General features: G+C 47.5%; 1 protein-coding gene and 1 long non-coding RNA gene across 4 annotated transcripts; one reads left to right on the top strand and one right to left on the bottom strand.

Moving 5' to 3' along the window:
* Positions 1 to 3661: 3661 nt before the first annotated feature.
* On the bottom strand, positions 3662 to 5633 carry LOC123066695 (uncharacterized). Its single transcript, XR_006431408.1, has 4 exons — positions 5322 to 5633; positions 4765 to 4814; positions 4544 to 4634; positions 3662 to 4139 (listed from the first exon to the last, which is right to left on the bottom strand). It is a non-coding gene; the product is annotated as an uncharacterized lncRNA (long non-coding RNA).
* Positions 5634 to 10382: 4749 nt separating this feature from the next.
* Positions 10383 to 12603, top strand: LOC123066694 (uncharacterized). Of its 3 annotated transcripts, none has more exons than XM_044489733.1 (4): positions 10383 to 10544; positions 10643 to 10868; positions 11468 to 11515; positions 12301 to 12603. In XM_044489733.1, the coding sequence occupies exons 1-4, from the start codon at positions 10486 to 10488 to the stop codon at positions 12340 to 12342; spliced, it is 375 nt and encodes a 124-aa protein (XP_044345668.1). In that variant the 5' UTR covers positions 10383 to 10485; the 3' UTR covers positions 12343 to 12603. The 3 variants fall into 3 exon arrangements, with proteins under 3 accessions (XP_044345668.1, XP_044345666.1, XP_044345669.1); XM_044489731.1 differs by having other exon boundaries at positions 11468 to 11523; XM_044489734.1 differs by lacking the exon at positions 11468 to 11515 and having other exon boundaries at positions 10403 to 10544; positions 12301 to 12593.
* The last annotated feature ends 4197 nt before the right edge of the window (positions 12604 to 16800 follow it).

The following is a 16800-nucleotide window of genomic DNA, read 5'->3' as shown; positions in this document are numbered from 1 at the left end:
ACTGCCGCAGCTCACGGGTAAAGGCTGGGCAACCCACCTCGTAAGGTAGGCCACTGTAGCCTCTAGGTGTCGGTGGTCCATAGTGGGCCCATCCTGCCTATCTGACTGGTGGCGTGCATCACGCCGGCGCTCGATAGTGGTTCGAGCGTCTTCAAGGGCTCGCTCCCGAAGAACTTGGGGCTAATCACGGTGGGTCCGCGGATCGGACGACGCTATGGAAATGTTATCACAAGCGTCATCACGACAGATCGACACCCGCGGTAACTGGCATGGGGGAGGAGAGTGCACCGTGGCTGCATCACCTCCGGCCCTTCCTCCACTAGCATGCGGTGGCTCGACGGAGCGTCGGCCTACGGGCCCCGCTGGTCGCGGCTCATCTTTGTTGGCGATGCCGACGAGGCTCCGGACGGTGGCTCTCCACTCATCGAGCTTCTCCGCAGCAAGGAGGGAAGTCGAGGAGCAGCTGCGCGCACGCCAAAGCTTCTGCTGGTGTGGGCTGCGACGAAAGTTGCGTGGATCGTGACGCGCTCCGACTTCTAACCACGTTAGAAGGAGCTCTATCACGGCCCTACGGCTGTCCTCTATTTTTGTCGGCACCTCAGCGTGCATGCTGGCCTCCTTCGTCCCGCGTGGGATGCGCAGGACTCTTCCCACGGCGGCGCCCAGGGTCACCAGTGTGGTGACGCTGCTCATCGCAAACAACTTGGGAAGAGCACGGCGTAGGCGTCTTGGAGGCCGTCACGCCGCCAGTAGGTGGCCCGGCGACGCCCTGGGAGGGCCCCGCGCCGCCTGTGGGGGGCCCAGCTCCGTCTTTGGAATTTGCGGCGTGTGGCCCGTCGTCTTGCGCACGAACGACGCTGCTCGCTAGGCCCGGACTGCCAAAGCGATGTGGGTGTTCGCGGGCCGCGCCCCGGATTCTGTCCGCGACCGCCCCGCTACTTGCCCGCACTGGTACGGGTAGTCCGGCTCCGGATGAACCGATTGCCATCGTCGTCTTCCTCTTGGGAGCCATGGCGACGAAGAACTGCTAGACTAGCTGCTAGACCGGATTCTCACGACTGTGCCCCCTACCTGGCACGCCAAAGATGTTGGTGGAAACGACACCTATGGCATCACTGGAATCCCTACTACGGTCGGCGGGCGCGATGTTGTGGAAAGAGCGGGTCTAGGAGCCATCACAAGGATCGTTTGCCCAGGTTCAGGCCGAGAGGATCGCGTAATACCCTAGTCATGCTTTGGTGTATATCTGAGTGTTCTTGTGTTCTTGGACTAGCTACGGTGCGTGCGTAGTCTAAAAAGCCGAATCCCCCTCCAGTACGCCTCGGGCCTCCTTCTATAGGAAAAAGGGGATGCCACAGTGGCAGACAGGAGGTGGAAAGTGCATGCGGTGGTTGTGTCTATCCTCTAGCAGCGTCAGACAAACGCATTTAATGCGCTGCCGACGTGCCCTTCTTACTGCCACCGCCTCGCCTCGCTTCGACGTGCGTCCAGGCCAGCACGACATGCGGCGCCATGTAGGTTGGCAGGTTGCTGAGCTGGTGCGGTGGCAGGGTCTTCACGAAGATCTGCATGCCACCACGCAGGTGCTTGCTGAGTTGGTCTCAGGGCCGCACGTCGCCACGCAGGTACTCGCCTGGCTGGCTAGGCTGGCAGTTGCATGGGAACGGTGGTGGAGCCTTGGCGGGCGCAGGCCTGGCCGCGGCCCCGCTGATGTCCTCGACAAGGGTCTTGTCGGGGCCCCAGCAAGGGTCTTGCCACGGCATACTGTGGTCGTCCCCGGCAAGGATCTTGCCGGAGGTCTCGTGGGTTTCCTTGGCAAGGATCTTGTCGAGGATCGTCGTCTTCTAGTCCTTATCTGATCTTGCGTGTTTATGATCTTCACGAAGATCTGCATGCCACCATGAAGGTGCCTCCCGAGCCTTGGTTCCAATGTGGTTGTCGGCGTTGGAACCCTTGGGCTCAAGGGTGGCGCGCTCTGCTGGCGTTGGGCAAGTTGCCCCGGCAAGGCTCTTGCCGGGGCTGCAGAGGCCGCCCCGGCAAGGATCTTGCCGGGGGAGTCCACCTCGCCCTCTCCGCTCCTCGCGTCTCTTGTCTTGGTGTTGCCTTGGTTGTCTTGTGGCATTGGCTTCCCTCTTCTGCCCTGCTAAGTGCGGCCGTGGGCGCGGCTCTGACTGCCGGTGCACAAGTAAAGGGGTACAAGAGCCCCTACCTTTGTACACTGACACTTTACTTTTGCTTTGCTACGCCCGCAACATATTGGTAAGGGGTTCGACGAAGTTAGGATGCGGTGCCCACCCATGCCCGAGGCTTAGGTGTTAGGATGCCAAAGGCTTGTTAGCACAGTGTGAAAAGCTACAACACATGGAATATGTAGACATGGTGATTGTGACATTGTCCCATTGAGGAAGAACGAGTTAGATTTGTGGTTAGGAGTGGGTCAGTGATCATGAAATCAAGCAACAGGTCACATGAGATATGTGATAATGGTACTGGAGTAGGCAAGCAGGAGCTAGAATGACCATGTAGAGTGAACAACCACGTATACAAAATACTTACAGAAATATTTGAAAGGAATTATATTAATGTAAGATTCTTCTGAACATTAAGACGGGAGGAGGATGATGCATGACAAGAGAACTAATAGGCCGGTGGGCTATATAGGAAAATCAAACAATGAGATAAACTATTTAACTCCGAGAAGAGAGTCCCACGCCACCCTCCTCTATGTATTTATCACATCAATCACTGGGCTAGAAGGCATATGAGGTTATTTCATTTGGAAAGAGAACTAGACATAGTTAGGTCTAATTTCAAGGAACATGGTCATTCGGGATACATGGTAATAACCGACCTTTAAATGAAAACAAGGTAGTTTTTCAGAAGTTAATCACGAAACCACTTGCGTCTCTGAAAATCTTCCAAATATGGGAACACAATGTTGCATCTGATGAGATGTTTGCACTTGTGAGAATTACGGTATCATTACTCTAAAAAAAGGTAGGATATGGTTCATGGGGTGTGTGAGGAGTTCAATAGAGAATACATGATGGATAAGTTGATGGGAAGCACTAGGAATCGGACTACTGATTCCTAGCGTTTTATCAGACCAGTGCAATGCCGTTGGATTAGGATGCTTTGGTTCGTTGGATCAGTGGTGGAACGTGAGGTCTCCAGTAGGTAGTTTCCGAGTATTTTGCTTCCTCTAACCAAGGGGGTCCAAGAATCACGCTGGGTTAGTACTTAGGTGGGTCCTCATGTACTAACTGCACCCCAAAAATAACTTATTCAACGTAATTTTCGTTGCTGAGTTATTAAATTTTTGCTTCTACTACAATTTAAGTTGCTTCCATGTAAAAAATAATAATTTGCTTCCACATAAAAAGGTTGTCCAACATAACAACTTTTTGTCGTCAGAGAAAATCTGTACAAAGACCTGAGAATTTGCTTCAAGTAAATTGAAATCTGCTTTGATCTAACAATATGCAGCAAAATATTCATGTCGATCGCAAAGTTTATTTCTAGTGCAAACGAAAATTGGTCTCCATTGAGAAATATTTGTTCTGTGTGCCATACTAATCTGTTCTTCCATCTAGAAGTACTTGTCCTATGTGCCACAATAATATTTGCTCCACCTGGAAAAAATATGTTTCTGGTAGGTACTGAATTTTGCTTGTTCGTTCATATATAACATGCTTCCGACAAATGTCAAACATTACAATGCTTCCTTATGCTCGTAACATGTGTCATACAGGCTACAAATTTGCTTCCATCCACTAGCCAGTTTGTAGAACAAATTTATATGCTAGCGGCAATACTATGTCGCACCGCCACTACAGTCATGTCATAGTCCCTCCCTGCTATGCTCTACGCACTGTGTGCGACCTAGACTCGATGACTTCCTTTTGTCCCACAAATCTGCCTTTGTCAGACATCGCAAGCCACAACGTCCAGTGTGGAGCAGCGAGGCTGGCACCGTCGAGGAACAACACGTCAAACAACACGTCAACCGTCAACGCCCTTCGATAACCGAGTGTGTGTCTTGCTATTTTTCTTCCAAAACAATGACAAAACATTGGGCATTGAGATGCTGGATCTTCACATCATTCGCCATGCCCACCATTGATGACCTCTTGTTAGCCCTGCATAAATTTAGAAAGCATGAGTAGTTCGACTTGGATACAAACAAGACGCCTAAGAAACAATATGAAGCGTGCACATGAAGAAAACTGAACCCAATGTAGAAGCACAAGTGTGAAGCACATGAAGCAAACCGTATGCAGTGAGGAACATAATTATGGTGCGTATGAAGCAAACTGTGCACCGTGGAGAAGCACATGTATAAGACAAATGAATCATGAAAATTGGATATAGCAATTTCACACCAAAGATTGGTTAATTCTCAGCACACAATGAACATATCTATCAATAATACTCGACACACACAAAACTAGAAACCTGAATGCATTGTTGAGATTAACAATTACCAAATTGACAATAATAAAAAACTGGATAGGAATGGGGAGCAATTGATGCAATGTGATACCTTCGGTTTTTTACGAGGGGCATAGAAGAGGGAAAATGAATGCGAGGCAACTGCTTATTCTTCGGCCGGCCGATGGGTGGTTCTCCAATAGCTGGTGTGCGGTGAGATCGGAGACGATGGGGCGGCCAGTGTAGTTGACGGTGAGCCCGGGTAATAGGAAGCCAAATTTTAGGAGAATGAAACAAAACGAATATAATGTGGAAGCATGAAAAAAATTGTACCGGTACATTTGTACTGTACTACTGTTACTTCGAAGCAGAATCTTGACGCACTGTAGTTAGAAGCAAAATTTTAGCTGAATGAAACAAAACGAATACAATGTGGAAGCACGATTAGTACAAAGCATGAGAAAGTGCACTGCATACATCAGAACAATTACTTGGAAGCATGATGTGGATGCAAGCTAGTCGAAGCATGAAAATGTGAACTTGGTGCATCAGTAGTCTCACTTGGAAGCTCGGAAATTTGAAAAATAAAATGAAAACAAATATTGCCGCCAAATCTGGAGGCTTGTCTATGGAGTAGGAAGCAACATAATGTTTGTTATCATAAACATTATTATTTTCTAATTATTATCTGACCTAATACATGAATTTGCTGAACACTGATAGGCATGCAATGAACACATGAACCAATTAGTACTAGGCAGAGTACGCATTACATACCTAAATGCAAAAATTGACATTACAAAACATCGAGTATGGCTGTAGCCAAAAGCAGGTACAGATGCTAATCACACGCCTGGGGAAGGGGTTGGCTGGATGTGGCAGTACAGTACCTTCGATTGCGAGGAGAGGGACTTCGAAGAGGGGGAAACCAGTAGCGAAATCCTAGTCTATCGTCGGGGGAGGGGAAGATGGATGGAAGCACTGGCCCCAATCGAGATGGAGATGGGGCAGACCACCCTCTACGGCCGTGATGGAGCACTTGTAATGTCGCCCCGGGGACGCATCGGAGCAGAGGACGATGGATCAGGGAGCAGCGCCGTCACGGATCTGGGAGTGAGGTGGGGAGGCACGGGGGAGGGGGGTGTGGATGGCGAGATTGGGGTGGATGGCGAGCTCTGTAGGAAAGAGACGACGGGGAGTGATTAGAGGGAAAAATTAGCGGGGGGTCTGGGCAACGTGATTTACTTCCTTATTCTATTTTTTTGCTTGAAAATTGGCGACAGGATTAGATTATGTTGACCGTGAGATTCGGTTAGGATCGACGGCTTTCGACAAGTCCGACGCCTGGCTTCTGATCAGACTACTGTATGAGAGCGTTTCCCTAAGTTAGGATGTACCCCATACTAAGAAGACTAGCCCGTAAGGGTTCAATCTTTCTGGTTTTTTTGGATTTTTTTTACCATGGTTATTTGAGCGACACGTGTGCATGATGGTTTCCTAGAAGTGATCGATCTCATTTCTTTCTTGCTCAGGTTGTTTACACACGTTTTTCTAAGCGCTGCCATTGCCACGTTATCTGCTTCTGCCTATTGACGCGTGTGCATCGGGAAGGTTCTTCCTTTATATTTAAGTTGGGTTGACTCTAAGCAAGGTATGCTTGATTTCACGTGCCTGTTCTAGATGTGTGTGGGCTGGTCTTGTCCCACGTGACGCTGTCTGGTTCATGCATGTGGCCAAGTTTGCCTGATGTATCGTTGACTGTCCTATGCCATCAATGAACACGTAGCGTTCTGGGCTTTTCTGGTCAGCTTCGAGTATTTTGTTTGCCCCACGTTACCTTGAGGGGTGGTTTTTTAGATATTTTATTCGGTGTCCTCTTGCGAAGACTCGAGATGAGTGTGGTGCCACCGGTCGGCCACTGTATACGCCTATAAAGGGGCCTTCTCCTTCTTGAGGGTCACTGCCTCGCGTCCCTCACTACGCTGATTCCAACCCCGATCTTCTCTCCGCGTGGAGCTGGTGGCAGACGTACAGCGGAGGGGACAAAGCAACGCGGCGTGCCACCGCCACCTCCAATGCACAGCAGCCACGCCACCAACGGCACAAGATTCGTGTGGGCAGGCCAGCTGTCGAGCAAGAGACATCGACGACCGGCCAGATTAGAGGTGAGGTGGATTCTGCGTGTGAGGCCCTCTACCCTTTCTCATGTTCTGCGTGATCTCGGGCGGGAGGCGGTGTATCCATCCTGATTTGGCCTTCTTCCTCCCTGATTTTGCCTTCTTTACATCCTCCGCTCATCTCCGGCCGGTCATCGTTCCATTCCCGTGACTCGTGCACCAACGGGAGACCCCGGCCTCGCCTCCTCTGAACGTCCCAGTTCTTCTCCGTGAAGACTGAAGACTATGCCCTTCATGGTCCGCCGGGGCGGTCACTGTTGTCAACGTCTCCGTGCCCTTCCCGCACGAGGAAAATAGCAGATGGTTTTGTCCATGGCGTCGTCGCCAAGTCTAGCATGTCAGAGATGACGGGCCACCAGATGACGAGCTCCACCATGGTAAATTTTTCTGGTTCTGCCTATTTGCTTGGCACTTTTTATTCAGATGTTCTAATTCTTATTTTCTGATGTGTTGTGTGAAGGTTTATGTCGAGGAGAGGAGAAGTGGTCGTTCGGGTTCTGTGAGAATGCACGTGCAGGTTAACTCGGAAATTCCGGATTTCTGTCTTCATATTTACATCCGAGAGGAAAGGAAGTGTTGCACAGTCATATTTTATTTCAGAGTTAATATTGCATAATTGTATGATGAATTGAACCTGAACATCGAAATTGGCAATTGCACTACACTAATTTTCAGTTTTGATTGATACTTTATGAAAGAATATGTTGGCGGACATGGCAATGCAGTTTCGTGTCGACATCCACTCGAACTGAAGTATCCGCGGAAGTAGATCAGTAGTGCTTGAAGGTCTTGCCTTCTTGCTTGCTGTGTCTGCCTTCTCATCTTATTTCTGATCGTTTATGTGGAGAAGCAGCAGCAACCTCATATGTTTTCTTGTGTAGTAATATGTGAGCTGCATTTGCAGACATATATGGGTCAAGTCACTCTTTGTTAGTTATTAGATCGCTGTTAGTGTTTTTCTATCAGACATGGTTCTGCAATAGGCTTGACTGCTTAAGTCTCACTCAAATTTTAGACTTGATTATTAACTGCTTCCTTTCATTAAGATGTGAGGTCCTGATCCCAATGATAGAGCATCATCGCCCTCTGAAATAATATTCATGGGAGTTCACTGTTTGATTTTGTTGAACCATGCAAGTTCAAAATTTGATGAAGCCATGCAACTGTAGATGCTTCAACAAAGCATATTTTTGCAGTGTTCCTCAGGAACGAAAATACTGTGGTCCTTCTGTACTCGATAAAATTAGTATTGTATTTGCCTGGTATAAGAAAGATAGTGCAATGCCGACACATAGTGTTGTATTTGCCGGGTATTAATTTACATGTGTTGTGTCGAAAGCAGGCTGCACATGCACGGCCAGCTGCATGTATTAGCGGATGGAACCAATTAATACTCCAACAGATTAACAGGAGAAAGGGCGGAAAATAGGAGGGAGATGGTGATACTGACATTGGGCAGTAGTCTGCAATTGTGTCACGCCGCGTTGGTCGGATTAGGCCCACCTAATTAATTGTTTTTGGACAGCACTAGAGAATTAATGAATGCATGCTGTACAATTTTCGCTGCTCTTCTCTGATTTTCTAACGAATGTGAAATGTTGCCCAACTAATATTTGAGATGTAAATTAATATTCAGTCGTAGAAATTGATATATGTACGCCTTCATTTTCTGCATTTTTTTTCTACTTGTGTGTTCATGCCTTCAAGTCCAGATGACAATTGTTCTTGCTATTTAGATCTACTATTTCGTAGTTTTTTTATACAAATACAGTGAAAGTCAAATTGAGAAGATTGCATGAATAGAATAAACACACTATTATTTCTATGTCTCTTCATGCTTTCAAATTCAAAGAGACAACATTTGCCATTCTGGTCGCCGTGCCTCAGTTTGTAATTTACTTTACAAGTACTATGAAGGATTTAACTCGACCAGACTGCGCATGAATAGCATACACGGTGTGATCTCTTCCGATGTCATGTCGAATCAAATCCACATGTATATTGTATGTGTTAGATTTAATCTTGATATTTTGTATCTGCATTTACATTTTTAGTTCTGCATGAAATAGGTGTCAGTATAGCGTGTGCAGAAGTACGTGTGACGCGTACGAGCTGGTGGTTTCAGCCAAGAAAAATCATATATGGCGAGAGGCCGATGTGCCGTGCGAAGCGGTGCTGCATGAGGCAACGGGCTGCACAAGTTATCTGGCCGGAAGCTGCGTGAGTTGTGGAGAACGGGCAAGTAGCTAGTGGTTTGTTACAGTGCATGCATGAAGTTAGTTGAGCTAGGCGTGGGTTAGTGCATGGTCGTGTTGTTAGTGGCCGAGGGTTATGGCCAGGTTATGTGCGTGCGTGTGTACTACTTAAGAGTTGTAAGCATGTTTTTTTTTTTGACAAGAGAATAGAGAGAAAAAAGGCCGGCGGCTGTGTGAGGCAGCTCGGCACCAAATACTTGTGTTTCCATTGATGTGTGTGTTGTGAGAAGCAACACCGAGAGGAAGAAGAGGGGTTGAGAGATTCAGCCCCAACATTTGGTATCAGCGCCAGGTGATGACGAAGACGATGCCGCGTGACTCTTCAGCGAGTGGAGCGTTGATGCCAGCGACTCGGCGGCGATGGCGGCTGCCGCGACGGCGACGACGGCGGCGGCGGGGAAGCTCCCATTCCCGCTGCTCACGAGGACGAACTACGCGGCGTGGGCGATGAGGATGAAGTACCTCTTGCGCGCCAACGGCGCGTGGGGTGCCGTTGATCGCGAGGCCTCATCGGAGGTCGACAAGGGCAAGGAGGAGATGGCCATGACGATCATCTCCCAGTCCATCGACGACTCGACGCTGTTGCGAGTTGCGGAGAAGGAGACCGCAGCCGATGTGTGGGCGGCGCTACGCTCCATGCATGTGGGCGTCGAGCGCGTCCGAGAGGCGAGGGTTCAATCCTTGCGCTCGGAATTTGATGGCCTCAAGATGGGTGATGCGGAGTCCGTGGATGATTTCGCGGCGAGGTTCACGGCGCTCGTGGGCCGCATCCGTGAGCTTGGTGATGCGATGGAGGAGAAGTATGTCGTGAAGAAGCTTCTCCAAGCCGTCTCCAACAAGTTCATCCATGTTGCGTCATCGATTGCATTGGGCGACACCAACAAGATGGCCATGGAGGAGGCCATTGGTTCACTCAAGGCGCACGAGGAGCTCGTCAAGGGGCGGGAGACGACACGTGAAGAAGAGCAGCTCCTCATAGCGAGAGGGCATGACTCAATGCGAGGACGCGGCCGTGGTGGCCGTGGCTGTGGCCGCGGACATGACCGTGGTGGAGGGCGCAGAGACAAGAGCGAGGTACAGTGTTATAACTGTGATGACTTTAGACATTTTGCTTGGGAGTGTCCGGAGAAGAAGAAGGAGAACGAGGAGAAGGCACTGTTGGCCGGCTATGGCAGGACGTACCAGCTCTCCTATGAAGTTTCTGCGTGAAGAATGGATATCAAGATTAGGAGGTTGAATGTGAGTGTGGCGATAGAGCACACGGGCTCGCCTGCTCCTGGTAGCGCTAGCGAATACGGCACGGACACGCGTATACGACAGTTGGCTCGAGCGGTAATGCTCACTGTATCACCGTACGAGCGAACAGTGAGATATGGAGACAGCCCCGTCTTACGACCGGCAACTCCGACGGTAACTTCTGTCTGTTCCATTGGTACATAACCCATATCAACACGGTACTTAACCAAACAGCTAAAATGTCGTCTCATATGGTCGTGACGGAATCTAACCCCAGCTTCCCCTGGCCCACCAGTGGGACCTCGGCCTTAACTCGCCGCTTGCGACGAAAAAATAACACAAAACATATCCTTTGAGCCGCCGCACAAGCTCCCGAGCTCACGGTCATGGCGATGGCGGAGGCGGAAAGCAATGGCTTCGAGTTCCTGTCGGATCCGGTCGACAGGTATCTTCCCTTCACGTGCCTTTTCCCTCTCCATCACAGTATACAACGGCGCTGGCCTGCAGGACACCCTACTATTGCGCTCCCCTGGTCTTTTGTAGGTTTCCGCTGATGGATCTATCCGGCGGCAACTGCATGCCCTCCAACGAAGCCATTGAAGCTCTGATCTGCGCCCCGTCCGATTCCAGTATGGGCGACGCTGGGGACAGAGCGCTGACAATGGAGGCGGATTTGAACAGTACTTGCGATGATGTGCCCCTGTCAGCGCCACCTTCAGAGCCGTCAACAGGGAAAGACGATCCTCAAGGCACCTGGCTGGACAGAGAGGTATATCCTGTCACCCGCTCTGTTCCATTAGTTCATGTACTACCTTTGAATTTTGATTCACATTGTCAGGTATACTTGAGAAGCTATTTCTGAAAGTTGGTTCATCCATGGCACATAAATTAGACCGCTGCCTCAGAATTGATTTACATTGTCAGATCTACCTGAGAAGCTATTTCTGAAACTTGGTTCATCCATGGCACATAAATTAGACCGCTGCCTCAGAAAATTATCAACACTTCTCGAATGTCGTTCGGAAGTTTCCTTCCGTACAGCTAACAAAGAGCCTGAACTATGCAGCCCGTTCATGGCACATGCTTTGTCATTTGATTTGTACTAAAAAAAATATAAATATATGTGAAAATACATGGGAGAAGCGCCATCCATGTTGCAAGGAAAAAAGGTGATTTCCCGTGCACCGTTGATAGTTGATGCTTTTGTTGGTTCAGGCGGAGCTATTTTCTGTACAATTGCTATAGGCATTGGAAAATGGGTTATGCACGGCTCAATTTTATTGTGCTTAGATGAAAATTTGAGTGGATCACCTAAACCATACCAAAAAAATGAAGGCAGCCTGATTCATCAAGTTTATTCACGTGTAGAAGGACTCCGTTACCCTTCACAGAGCACATCATGGAAAGAGCACAGAAGTACGTAGGTGAGATCATTCTAATTAGTGTTTAATTGAGTACAAAGGGGTACTATATAGAAACTGAGCCTTCTAAGGGGTACTCTCTCTCTCTCTCTCTCTCTCTCTCTCTCTCTCTCTCTCTCTCTCTCTATATATATATATATATATATATATATATATATATATATATATATATATATTCTCAGAAAGTCGTTTTTTCACCGACTGTGCACAAGAGGTGATTAGTCGATGGCGTGTATGTTCCTAATGAAACAATGGACTGGAATCGACAATTTCCTGATTTACTTTAGTCATTAAATTATTCTTCGATTTCTGTTTGCGGGATCTTCCGTTGCTATGCTCAGTTCTCTGAAAGTTCCTCTTGACAAGTGTGTCAAAGTGGTTGTGACTGTATTTCTAGGCTATATGTTGAGTAACCTGGCAGACAAGAACATTCGTAGTGTACTGCATTGTCTCTCTGTGCATGTTGCATGCAAAGTTTCTTTGGCATATGAGGCAGATATTCTTGGTCAGGTTTTGGTCATGCTAGTTGCAGGTGTTAATGTTGGTTGACCTCTGCTCCAGCTCAAGCTCAACACCTGCTACTGATTTCAATTTGGTTGAGGCAGAGCGGAAGGGTGGGTGTAGAACCAAAAGGGGGGGGGCAGTGTTTGGTGTATGAAACTTATGTACAGACAAAAAATATATGTACTCAAAGATTTTTATTTCCACTCCATCAACATTTTGCTGCGTCTCGCGATTTGTTTTTGTTACTGCTCATCCTGGTGCTTGTGTTTGCTGCAGGTCAAAAGAGACGATTGCGACAGATTGGTTCCTTTTATGTAGATCATAAACCAACCATGTATGATAGCTTTTAGTTATCTTACCTCTTCTTCGGAAAATATATATCTCTAATGCTAATGCAGCTTATTGCAATCTTGTATTGTAGTATTTTCAGATCTTATTCTATGGCAAATAATGTGTGAGGTTTCAGATTCTGTAATTTTGTTACTGTTCTAACTGAGCATGGATCCATAGATGTGAAGGGTTGCATGAATATTGGCCGGAATGGATCCATAGATTCTGTAATGTGCTACTTCTTATTTTTTTTTGCAGATACTTACTTTTTTTACATAAAACCAGGCTTATTCTTTGTTTGCCACCAAGCAAAAACTGATGGCACGACCTTACAAATAGTTTTACACGAACATGGCCATTGCATGCATCACAGGTTTATAGAAAAAAAATCGATGCTTACATTTCTGAATTGTTTTCACCACCCATTCTTCTTAATTCAACAATTGCTTTCTTTCTTTCTTTTTGGGTGATACTCTTGGCTTTGCTCAGTAATACATGTTGATTGTCGGTCGATTTTGTGTGAAGAAACTTCATGGAAGATATGTTTATTAGGGCCTTACGGAACTTGAAGGGAAAGGGGATTGCACATTGTGTTGTTGGCTCCTGCAGTGAAGACCGCCCCTATCGTTGGCTTGTCTCCCCATGTCGGCACAATGAAGGGCACGAAGCGCGCCTTGGCTGGTTAGGTTGTTGGTAGCTCGGGAACAATAGCGGTTAGCCGTGTTTTGGTTAGATTGTTGGTAGCTCGGGAACAATAGTGGTTAGCCGCGTTCTGCAACTCGATTGTGGACCAGGTTTAGTATGACCATCCGTTTGGAAAATGTGACATGGGTTTAGGGTTCGGATTTTAGGAATTGGAAGTTCAAGTTGGGATAATACTATACATAGAAGTTCAGGGTTTGGAACAAACTTAACGCAAACCTTTTTCTCTAAGGTTACACGTGCGTTGCACGTGCACGATTACTAGTTAGATTAATTACCAATTACTCTAATCATTTTGTATTGTTACAACGCTTTGAACCAAACCATTCGCACTTAACCATATCTTTTCAGTCGTACTAAGCATGCCACATTCTTCCATTAGAAATTTAATTGCATGAACGAGGGCACACCACATATATTAAACCTTCATCATTACAAAAGATATGCCATCACCAGACAAACGATTCTGCGTCCACGTCAGTACAACCTTGCCCACTAACCTATGCTTCCATCCATCAGGACTACTGCCTACCCCAGCACGCGCATGACCACATCGGTCAACAGCAAAACAAGTATGGCCACACCGACGATCAGGGTCGCCACCAAATTGATAGATGCAGCGTCCACACCGGCGGTCCCCTGGCGCCCAACGAACTGCGTGCCCTGCGCCATGCCGTTGTGCTGCACCTGTGCGCCGTGCGGCAGCTGCATGTCTTGAACTCCCATGCCTTATCCTGCTTCCTGCTGCTGTGGCTGGATTTGCGCCAACGGTGGCGCTGCAGGGCCAAACGAGGCCAGATGGTCGGCGTACGCTTCCTGCCACCGGTACAAATCGCAACCCCCTCGTGACGTCTGTATTTCACCTCCGAAGACAACAAAAACGATGAGATAGAGCAGATCCCGGCACTTGTAGAATCGCTCATCGGCGTTCCGCCCCCACCGAGCTGTTGGGTTTCGTAGTAATTTCAAAAATTTTCCTACGCGCACACAGGATCATGTGATGCATAGCAACGAGAGGAGAGTGTTGTCTACGTACCCAACGCAGACCGACTGCGGAAGCGATGACACGACGTAGAGGAAGTAGTCGTACGTCTTCACGATCCAACCGATCAAGCACCGAAACTACGGCACCTCCGAGTTCGAGCACACGTTCAGCTTGATGACGATCCCCGGACTCCGATCCAGCAAAGTGTCGGGGAAGAGTTTCGTCAGCACGACGGCGTGGTGACGATCTTGATGAACTACAGCAGCAGGGCTTCGCCTAAACTCTGCTACAGTATTATCGAGGAATATGGTGGCAGGGGGCACCGCACACGGCTAAGGAATCGATCACATGGATCAACTTGTGTCAACCTGTTTGTTTAGAGGTGCCCCTGCCTCCGTATATAAAGGAGTAGAGGGGGGGAGGCTGGCCGGCCATAGAGGGAGGCGCAGGAGAGTCCTACTCCCTCTGGGAGTAGGATTCCTCCCCCCAATCCTAGTCCAACTAGGATTCCTCGGAGGGGAAGGGAGAGAGGGGGGCCGGCCACCTTCTCCTAGTCCTAATAGGACTAGGGGAGGGGGAAGAGGCGCAGCCACCTTGGGCTGCCCCTTTCTCCTTTCCACTAAGGCCCATGAAGGCCCATATGGCTCCCGGGGGGTTCCGGTAACCTCCCGGTAACCCGGTAAAATCCCGATTTCACCCGGAACACTTCCGATGTCCAAACATAGGCTTCCAATATATCAATATTTACGTCTCGACCATTTCGAGACTCCTCGTCATGTCCGTGATCACATCCGGGACTCCGAACAACCTTCGGTACATCAAAATGCATAAACTCATAATATAACTGTCATCGTAACCTTAAGCGTGCGGACCCTACGGGTTCGAGAACAATGTAGACATGACCGAGACATGTCTCTGGTCAATAACCAATAGCGGGACCTGGATGCCCATATTGGCTCCTACATATTCTACGAAGATCTTTATCGGTCAGACCGCATAACAACATACGTTGTTCCCTTTGTCATCGGTATGTTACTTGCCCGAGATTCGATCGTCGGTATCCAATACCTAGTTCAATCTCGTTACCGGCAAGTCTCTTTACTCGTTCCGTAATACATCATCTCACAACTAACATATTAGTTGTAATGCTTGCAAGGCTTATGTGATGTGTATTACCGAGAGGGCCCAGAGATACCTCTCCGACAATCGGAGTGACAAATCCTAATCTCGAAATACGCCAACCCAACATCGACCATTGGAGACACCTGTAGTACTCCTTTATAATCACCCATTTACGTTGTGACGTTTGGTAGTACCCAAAGTGTTCCTCCGGTAAACGGGAGTTGCATAATCTCATAGTCATAGGAACATGTATAAGTCATGAAGAAATCAATAGCAACATACTAAACGATCAGGTGCTAAGCTAATGGAATGGGTCATGTCAATCAGATCATTCTACTAATGATGTGACCTCGTTAATCAAATAACAACGCATTGTTCATGGTTAGGAAACATAACCATCTTTGATTAACGAGCTAGTCAAGTAGAGGCATACTAGTGACACTCTGTTTGTCTATGTATTCACACATGTATTATGTTTCCGGAAAATACAATTCTAGCATGAATAATAAACATTTATCATGATTATAAGGAAATAAATAATAACTTTATTATTGCCTCTAGGGCATATTTCCTTCAGTCTCCCACTTGCACTAGAGTCAATAATCTAGATTACACTGTAATGAATCTAACACCCATGGAGCTTTGGTGCTGATCATGTTTTGCTCGTGGAAGAGGCTTAGTCAACGGGTCTGCAACATTCAGATCCGTATGTATCTTGCAAATCTCTATGTCTCCCACCTGGACTAGATCCCGGATGGAGTTGAAGCGTCTCTTGATGTGTTTGGTCCTTTTGTGAAATCTGGATTCCTTTGCCAAGGCAATTGCACCAGTATTGTCACAAAAGATTTTCATTGGACCCGATGCACTAGGTATGACACCTAGATCGGATATGAACTCCTTCATCCAGACTCCTTCATTTGCTGCTTCCGAAGCAGCTATGTATTCCGCTTCACATGTAGATCCCGCTACGACGCTTTGTTTAGAACTGCACCAACTGACAGCTCCACCGTTTAATGTAAACACGTATCCGGTTTGCGATTTAGAATCGTCCAGATCAGTGTCAAAGCTTGCATCAACGTAACCTTTTACGATGAGCTCTTTGTCACTTCCATATACGAGAAACATATCCTTAGTCCTTTTCAGGTATTTCAGGATGTTCTTGACCGCTGTCCAGTGATCCATTCCTGGATTACTTTGGTACCTCCCTGCTAAACTTATAGCAAGGCACACATCAGGTCTGGTACACAGCATTGCATACATGATAGAGCCTATGCCTGATGCATAGGGAACATCTTTCATATTCTCTCTATCTTCTGCAGTGGTCGGGCATTGAGTCTTACTCAATTTCACACCTTGTAACACAGGCAAGAACCCTTTCTTTGCTTGATCCATTTTGAACTTCTTCAAAATTTTGTCAAGGTATGTGCTTTGTGAAAGTCCAATTTAAGCGTCTTGATCTGTCTCTATAGATCTTAATGCCTAATATGTAAGCAGCTTCACCGAGGTCTTTCATTGAAAAACTTTTATTCAAGTATCCCTTTATGCTATCCAGAAATTCTATATCATTTCCAATCAGTAATATGTCATCCACATATAATATCAGAAATGCTACAGAGCTCCCACTCACTTTCTTGTAA

This window comes from Triticum aestivum, chromosome 3B (genome assembly GCF_018294505.1).
Source record: "Triticum aestivum cultivar Chinese Spring chromosome 3B, IWGSC CS RefSeq v2.1, whole genome shotgun sequence".
Lineage (NCBI taxonomy): Eukaryota > Viridiplantae > Streptophyta > Magnoliopsida > Poales > Poaceae > Triticum > Triticum aestivum.
The sequence above is the reverse complement of the archived record's forward strand: the minus strand, read 5'-3'. Positions and strand labels throughout refer to the sequence as shown.